Source organism: Limanda limanda, chromosome 4 (assembly GCF_963576545.1).
Source record: "Limanda limanda chromosome 4, fLimLim1.1, whole genome shotgun sequence".
Lineage (NCBI taxonomy): Eukaryota > Metazoa > Chordata > Actinopteri > Pleuronectiformes > Pleuronectidae > Limanda > Limanda limanda.
Genome location: NC_083639.1, coordinates 5091830 through 5101289, shown reverse-complemented (window position 1 = coordinate 5101289; position 9460 = coordinate 5091830). Strand labels below are relative to the sequence as shown.

The 9460-nt window shown below is 37.5% G+C and overlaps 1 protein-coding gene across 1 annotated transcript; it reads right to left on the bottom strand.

Moving 5' to 3' along the window:
* Positions 1–2367: 2367 nt before the first annotated feature.
* Positions 2368–5928, bottom strand: LOC132999483 (caM kinase-like vesicle-associated protein). Its single transcript, XM_061069169.1, has 10 exons — positions 5834–5928; positions 5592–5723; positions 4685–4759; positions 4412–4550; positions 4158–4278; positions 3934–4009; positions 3687–3823; positions 3519–3597; positions 3295–3382; positions 2368–2649 (listed from the first exon to the last, which is right to left on the bottom strand). The coding sequence occupies exons 1-10, from the start codon at positions 5926–5928 to the stop codon at positions 2368–2370; spliced, it is 1224 nt and encodes a 407-aa protein (XP_060925152.1).
* Positions 5929–9460: the final 3532 nt, after the last annotated feature.

Below are 9460 nucleotides of genomic sequence, written 5' to 3'. Positions count from 1 at the left end.
TATTCTCTTTCTATTGGATTTGGATGCAACACTGTTTCCCCCTGAAACCCAAAAAGTGTTTTGTGGACTCAAACACATCTATTGGACATCACCCCTCCGCTCCTGCTTTGTTACCCCATTTAAAATCTTAATAATAATTATAAATATAGCTGACTAAATTAATTGTGCTGTACTTAATTGCCCCCAAAGCTGGTGTTAAAGTTATTAGATATTTTTTCATTATGAATAGAAAAAGTGGACTGTAAAATGTCCTACTTGTTATATAATTTCAGGGTTGGGAGTTTGACCCACCGGGCATCCCCCTGGGTCAAAAAGCTCCGAGTGTCTCCAGAGGGATAAACAAGTACAGCCACTTAAATAGTTACATATAAGTGAATCTGCATATGTATCTGATTGTGTATAAAAGCTTCTCAGTGATTTCAAAACAACCATCTAATACTAATAATTATAATGATCTTTTAATCAAGCTGATGTGGTGGGTGGTTCAGGTTCATGTTAAAAAACAAACAACATAACAATAATAGAAACCAGAGCTCATATATGACCATAGTATGTGCATCTTAACCATTCAGCTATCAGGTCACCACCTAACCGAATTCATTTAAGATCATATAAAGCTTCAAAGTAACAGGACCTGAGCACAGAACATCACCACAACTTCATCTAGTAAAAGTATATGTTATGCAATTGAAAATATAAGTTACGGAAGCAAAACCAAGTTCAGTAGCAAAACACAAGAGTCCTTAGATTAAGGCTAAGGTTCCTACAAAACAAAACAAACGTGCAAATACAGGAAACTAGAAAAGAGTGCATAAAGGCTAAACTGAAAAAACTGAGAAAACACTAGAAAATTTAAATTAAATTTAAATCTAAATTTAAAATTTAATTTAATTTAATTAATCCTGCGCAGTCTACTTCTGCGCAGGAGATGTGCAGTCCACTTCTGTGCAGGGGGTTAATAAATAAAAAAATAAAAAAATGTATTGCTCATTGTTAAAAGGCAGATAAATCACCATTTTCAAACAATGACTGACCTCTGAATTTAATCATTGGTTTGATTTATCTAAAAAACTTCACAGTGAAGCATCTGTGACCAATACAAATACTATAACTGTTAAAAATATGAAAACACACACCGCAATAGACAACTTTTAGTTTCAGCAACATTAGTATTGCTAATTTTATTCATTCACAAGCGTTGCAGCAACCTGTTAGCTCAGCTAAATGTTGTAGTATGTAAATAAAAAAATACACATGTATACATTGCAAATATACATAGCGGTATATGGACTCAACTTTAAACTCTGAACTTACTAATTACAAAGGACAACACAATAACAGCTAAAACGCCACTTCACATATGGAGGCTCTAAACCTAGTTTTCTGTGTTTTAAATGAAGTGGACAGAACACAAGTATCAGTACAACAGCGTAAGACTAAACAGAGGAGCAAAGGAAAAGGGCTAAAACATTTAAAAGAAGTCGGTAAGCATTTCTAAACAAGTTGTTTCTTTTGAAACATTTCAGCAACATTACTGCAACAAATATTAAGGCACTTTAACTTAAAAATATACTTTCTTGCTGCCTTAAAATTCTAAGTTGTCTAGTTGAAGATAAACCAAAATTTTTCTATTTAGGATGTTGAGCTTTAGCCACAAATTGTTTCATAGTATTTCACCATAAAAACATTTCAGGGATCGTCCTCATACAAGTATCATACAAGCATCATACAATTTTGTCAGGATAACTAAAATCACTTTATTTCTATGTTTAAAACAACACAACAAATTGTTCTATGATTAATTCAACTAATATGTGACAGATTTCCTGTTATATTTTTGAGGCATGATTTCTAAAGAGTCAACTCAAATATATTATCATTAACATTTCTCGTAAATTCATTCTATTTCTTGAAATACACCTTGATTTGATCAATTCACTAAATCTTTCAACTAAAAACTTTAAGTCACAAGACTTGAACTCAGGATTGTAAGTTCTGCGGCTGAAAACTAGCAGTTTGTTTTAACAGACAAATTACATCTATATACAATGAGCTGATGACTAAAGATGAGGATTTCACTACATAACACTGAGATTCTACAGTTCTTAAGGAGAAAGGAAACAACAGAAGAGCTACTTTGCAACTAGCTTTAAAGGGACTTGTACATAAAATAACAAGGGAGCATGGAGAACACTATTCAATAGATCAGTACAGAAGGCAATGAAGATGGGATGCATGGCTTTGTGAAATAATTCAGCAAACTGGTGATAATCAAACATCATAGACATGGTATCATCACAGGCCAAACTGATTGGCTGAACCGCACATGTGCTTGTTGTTTTCCAAGGGTCCTCTTCATTTATTGAACTAATCTGCCTTCTTCTGTGGCAACATTTGAGGGACGTCGCCGTTGCACCGCATCTGCTCGTCCGGTCTGGCTGCACTGGGCTGGGTGATGGTGGCAGTTTGTGTGTCGGGAGCCTTTTCGATGAGGGCGGCCTTTAACCTGTTGCCCAGCGGAAGAGCTGGAGCAGCGCCGCTGGGGGCGTTGGGGTCAGCTGCAGCCCCCTCGGTGAGACCAGAGGCCCCAGATTCCCCCTGCTCAGAAGCCCGGAGCCTCTTCATGAGGGTGGTCACTCTGACAGCTTTCTGTTATGATAATATAAAAAAACAAGGTTAGTTCAAATTAAATTACAACATAAAGCAAACTTTACTAATAGATTCTTACAGTGAAATGTGAGCAATACAGAAACAAAACAAGTGAATGCTCCAAACAAGTCATCTGGCTTCAAGGCTTTTGACATTTTAGTAAAATACAAAACTGTACGGACATTGATTGCTTTGATAACTGGTTTTATTCTTGAGGGTGAGTACCCAGTTTGTCTCTCAGGAGCGTACCATTTTTCGGGAATTTTTTGGAAAATAAAACAAGGGAGAGGGTAGAAGTACCCTCATAGCCCCCAACAATATTAATTAAACGTTGTAAATTATTTAAAACTCTTATTACCTAGAATCAGATTGATTGCAGGGACATATGAATATGTTTTTGACAATTTGTGTGAAGATGATTGTGTCAGAGGAAAGAACCACGAGATAATTGCTAGAGTGTATATTAATATTCATTCAGTCAAAATTGTGGTTATCTTGTATCATCAGAGTATAGAATTTTTCAAATAGACAATACAGTCCAGTCCGGACCATGATCATGTAGAGAACCTCATCATTTAGTTTTATACACCTATCAAATAATGCGCAAACACTGTATTGATATGGAAGCTTTATGAGGTGTAATACCTTCCACTTGGCTTTAGCAAAGTTCTTTTCTATTTGTGCACAAACACCGTCCTTAATGTTCTTATCGGAGGCAGCGTTTCCAGAAATCCTAAGAGAAGGAACAGGAGAACATTATCACCAACATGAAATTAGATTTGTGCTGCCTGCACAACGAGCTTCATAGCTCTAGCTGTGTTACTTGGACCATTTATATTTGATCAAATTAATTATTATTATTATTTTACCATTCATGGGCAATAGCTTCCTGTGCAGTCAATCGCTGATCTTGGTCCACTTCCATCAAGGATGCCACTAAGGTCTTGGCTGTTAAACAAAGCTTTATTACATTATCTGTGCCGTTTGTGATATCAATACATGACACATTATATATAAAATTGATTTATTTTCTTCACCAGAATCTGAGATGTCATCCCAGTAAGGGGAATCAAATTCATAGTCCCCGGACAAAATCTTTATGAAAAGGTTCTTATCGCGGTTGTCAGAGTCGTCTTCTTCAGCGTCGTCATAGAAAGGAGGGTTTCCAGACAAACTATTGAGTCAGCAAAATAAGAACAGAATAACACACGGCATGTTTGGTTAATAACACATGAATAAACATCAGACAATAATTTCTGTGTGATAAAATGAATGGCCACTTACAGAATGTACATGATGACACCGATGGCCCAACAGTCCACAGGTCTCCCGTACCTCTGCCTCCCAACCACCTCAGGAGCTGAGAACAGAAACAAGCTTAATGTTTCCTGATCATAAGCTGAAGATCTAGACTATCACTGTCGGATTGGTTCCTACTGTGTTCTTACAAATCAACCTAACTAATAAATATTAGAAATCACGGTACATTCAGGTGTTATTCTCCTTACCAAGATATTCCGGAGTCCCACACGGGTCCTTGATGAGTCCATTTTCCAGTTTTGCCAACTGAAAGTCACTGATCACGATTTTGGAGTGCTTCAAACGATTAAAGTACACCAGGTTCTCCAACTGCATGAGCAAACAAATAAAGGTGCGGGCTATAAAATTGAAAGGCATGTGACCCACCTGATTTTGTCTTTGCACAGGGCAGTTTTTGGTGAAATGCTGCTGGTTTGCACTAGGTGTCAGCGTTGTAACATACCTTCAGATTTCTGTGGACAATTTTCTGAGAGTGCAGGTAAGCTACAGCTTCCAACACCTGCCTCATAACATTGCTGGTGTCCCTCTCTGAGTAGTAGCCTTGATCTAAGATCCAGTCAAAGACCTCTCTGCCCGTGGCGCTGAACAAACGGGTCGACCGAATTAAAACACATGTATATTGTCGAGGATAGAAATGCATAACAATTGTACATGTTGAATAAAATGACCAGTTTGAGACACCGGTCTTCTCTCTTGCTGCTTGCATAATACTCACAGTTCCAGAAAAAGGAAGTACTCCTTCTTAGTTTCAAACGTGTCAACCAGCTGGAGGATGTTGTGATGTTTTACCCTTTAAAAAGCAGATAAAGGGGAAATGGAATGAAAGGAGGAAATAATGAATGGATGGAACGAGATGTACAAGGCAGCCACAGACCCTCCACACAAGACATTTGGGGACAGAGAAGTTTAACTTGTACTAAAAAGCAAACATTTCTTTGTTGATTGGGACTAATCACTTGTGTTATTGCAAATCATCACAATGTGGATCTAAACACATGTTTTAAATGTCACAATATTATGTAATTTCAAGTTAGTAGTGTAATAATCCTCACTGCCTCAAATAACTTTAAATAACTTTATGATTTATTCATTTTTATCAAATATGCTGGTTATTATTATTGTTATCATCAACATAATGAAGGTCTTATATTTAAATTAGCTAGTGGTTCTACAAATTAAATTGAAAGCAATGAACAATTTCCAACACAAAGACATTCTTTACTTTCGTTATTATTAAAAGAGAGAAAACAAAAAAGTAATTTCATACTTTCTGATTTCCTCAGCCCCAAACCATTTTGTTACAGTTGGGATTTTCCAGCTGCAAATTTGGAATCCTGATTGTATTTATAAGTATTTAAAATAAACTACAGCTCCTTTAATAAACTACAGTGTTGCCTAGTTTTACGACACAGAGGATCTCTGTAGCACAGAGGAGTAACTAGAACTTTACTGTGTCTACTACTGTGGTATTACTGCTGTAATGTACAAAGCCGAAATCTCATGATGCTGGTTTCTGAGCTCAAGAAAGAATTTTGCTGATGAATTGAGATTAAACCTTCAAGCTCCAGGAGTGTTCCTCCAGCATGAAATATCTATGATGAAGAGATTAACACTTCACTCACATCTTCAAGATCATTATCTCATTCTTGGCCGCCTTCCTCACTTTCCTTCCGTCCTTCTTGTGGAACTTTTTACAGGTGAACATCTTCAAGGTGTTCCTATCCTTGGCCCGGAAAATCTCACAAAACTCCTCCCTGTGAAAGAGGCAGAGGAGGGAACACGCATCACACTCTTCGACTAACTTTCTCACAAGCATTTATGTGCTTATTATAAAAAAAAACATCACTACGACAGATGTACTCACGATTTAACAATTTGTCCGAGGTCATATTTGTCGTTCACCTCTGAGGGATTGTTGTAATCCTTCTTCTCCCCAAGTGTCAGACAACCAAATGGCATGGCAGCTCCTGCCCTATAGGAATGTCCTGCCACAACACAACCTGTCAACAATACACAACATGTTACATTTGCCCAAAGGGATCATTTTGATTTGATTTGAGTAGATTTTCATCGCACGATTATTTGTTTACCCAAAATCTTTTTTGGTCATACGTCTGAAAACATGCAAGCATAACCGAGCAATTTCTTTTAAATTAGCACGAGAGCCACACAATGTTAGATTGATATTTTTAAATTAACATAATTTTGTATAGTGAGCTCAGTCAGTGTCAGGCTTGTTTCTCTCCACTCTGCAGTGAGTCAGCTCTGTGCTGCTGCTGCAGCAGGAGCAGCATTATTCATCATCCACCTGCATTTTGCAGTAAAGAATATTCAGATGGACTTGACCCTGTCACTGCAGCGGTAACATTTTTTGTCTCTCTCTCATTTTTTGTATGTTTTGAAAAACTCTTCAAAGTTGAAAAAAGCTATTATCTCGCCTGAAGGAAAAGATGTAGAAGAGTTGGTGTTTTAATTTCTGCAAGCAAATCGGTGAAAGATGAAGCTGGAACTAAACGCTGTTATAATTCATTCACATACAAAGAGCTTCAGGTCTATAGATCACATTCAAATCACAGCAAGATGCTGATGGTGTGGATATGGAAAGGTTTGATAACGGAATCCGCAACCATAGCAACAACTGTGACAACAAACTACTTGTCAACAATTATATGAATTACTGGAACTACATCATAAAATATAAACACACATTTGAAAAACTAGACAGCAGAAAACTATACGAAGGCCTGTTTGATGATTGAGTTTTTAGTTGTTTTTTTAAGGCGACTTAAGAGACCACCAGGATTATTTTGGACTAATGGCTATGACACTGTTGAACGTTGATACCTGATCATCATACCGCCCAACCCTGAATGGCCTAAATCCTCAAACTTCACCGGTCACCCTTCTGCGCAATATAACACAACACAACAGACAACACACAACCTCAACTGCAAGATACCTCACTGAACGCACTTCTCACAGCTTACGACAAAAAGCTCAATAAAATAATTTCACCCACATGAAGTCTTTTAACACATTTCCACGCCATTTTCACAGCCTGGCTACAAAATCCTGCTGATTTTTGTCACCATGCAAACCGGAGATAATGGACACAGGGTGATCTAACACTGGGTGATTTGTTTTAACATGTTTGGACAGCAAGCGTCTTGGTGTTGCTTTAAACTCACAAGTTTTAAGCCGCTACCTGCAACAGTAGAGCTTTTTGGAAATAGCTGCACTGAAATGTCATGCTAACACAGCTACATAGAACTTTAAATTGGGGTAACTTGAATCACTTCCGCTGTGCTAAAGATTACTACACAAGTCCATCATAGCAGCTGATGTATCTCACTGGTGACATGTGAGTCTTGTATGGAAAACAGACTCAGGTTTTTTTGGCAGGCCTCTCAGTAAAAATGGAAGCCAGCACAAAAGAGTGGGAGTAAAGAAATTCTGAGGGAGGTGATGTCTGGAGTCTTCAGTCAAGACCCTGTCAGAGGAAGAGATTTCTCTCAGATAAGACAACTAAGTAAATCTGTAAAACAGCGAAGAATGCTATAAATATCAAACACTGAATATGAAAAGCGTGGTCGATGAATGTGCTTTCTTTCTGTTTATGATTTCGAAATAGCATGTAAATCAAAAGAGAGCTAAAGACAGCCGGCTGCGCGCTACTGTCCACAAAGGGACTCATTACTCCGTGATCCAGTCTCCACAGATCTTTGTAGCTGAGAGGAAGAAATACTACATTATGTAAATAAATTGGTTTAATCATTAATATAAAGAGTGTGTTTCCAGTGATGTTCCCTCGTGTTTAGCCTCTTTATTGACGCTGATTTCATGGATCTTATCTGCACTTACTGCACTGAGAAAAAATATGAAGCTGAAAACATGGAAGCTTTTATCTATTTGGATGCCTGTGCTCTGTGGTTCACGTCTTCTTTAACTCAACTCTATATAGACAGACACTGGTTACGTGACCTTTTATCTACATGTGATAGGTCAGTGTCAAAGGGTCTGTTGGCCTAGCAGCAAATATATATACATATTTTGATAATTGTTATCAATTTTTTTGTTTTGCCTTGTATTTTTATTCCTTGTTGTACCGTTTTTTGTTTGTGAAATCCGGCCTGCCACATACATATTATCACTAAAGGTGACCTTGTTTGTGTTCTAAGTTAAGTTACAGGAAATATAGTCACAATGATCCCTTCTGTTCCAGAGTTATGGTCTGATTAGTAATTTACCTCGTAAAGTTCATATCCTTTTGTAAAAACAAAAGTTTAACAGTTCGGATTAAGCTGAGCAACGATATGTTAATAACAACTACGACTTTGCAAATGGACAGTGTTTCTAACCCACTGTTACTTTATGTAGTAAAGCACCGGCTACTCTCACTGTTAACTTGACCTGCTGTATTTGTTTTCTTGTGAAAGTGCATCTTGAAGCCAACTTAATTTGACCAAAGGGATCAAGCCTCTTCTATTCAAACAGTACTTTAATGTTTGAGTCCTTCCTCGATGATGACGGTTCTACTCAGGGCTGTGTTTTATTCCAGAAGAATGCACAAGTAAAATGCCTCCTCTGGGCTTGTGAAACGAGATGTAGAATGTTGTAAAGTAAACATCCGCAGATCCCGTCTCTCACTGCAGCTCTCCAGTCTGAACATTTACATATGGACCTTCACTGTTTTCCTGATTAGAAACACAGCATACACAATAGTATGGACTGTAAGTTAACAAATAGTCTGGAGTATACGATGAGCCAAATCACATCCCCTGCATGGATCCTGCGGGAAAAACACACCAGGACTCACCATTACTGCTTTTTGGCTCTGACCTGGATTCATGCAACCGCACAAATCCCTCAATCCATCATTCAGAACAAGCACAAACAGGATGGACACAAGGGAAGGAACAGACTTTTCTTTACTTGCTTTTGAGCTTGTCTAAATATTCAAACAGATTCATCATCAGATTAATAGATTTCTGGAATTGAACAAAATGGGGCTGAGCACTTAAGCACTTACCTTATCTACCTTCGATTAGTAAAATGTTTTGCTGTTTATCATGTTTTTATAAATCTCTGCTGATAAAGATGAATTAAAAATTTCCAAACCTTCACTCAGGAGCAAAAATCGGTATTCAATTTAAAAAAGCAATGGCAATGTGACATTTATCATGATAATTATTGATATCAACTGACATTAACATTTTTATTCTGATTTTTGGCCACAGCCCTAAAAAAATAATATTTTGTCTCATAGAAATCGGTTGGACACTTAGTAAATAACCGCATCACCAACAGCAGCCTGACAAAGACAAACAGTCCTGTTCATGCTGAGCAGAGTGAAGGGTCGAGCCTGATGAGAAACCGTTTAATGCGATTTTTTAACCTCCTAATGAATCAAAGAACCCTGAATCTCACAATGCGTCGACCACTAAACAGTAAGCGTAACAAGTGAGACAGAATTTTTCAGTGCGCTTGTTTT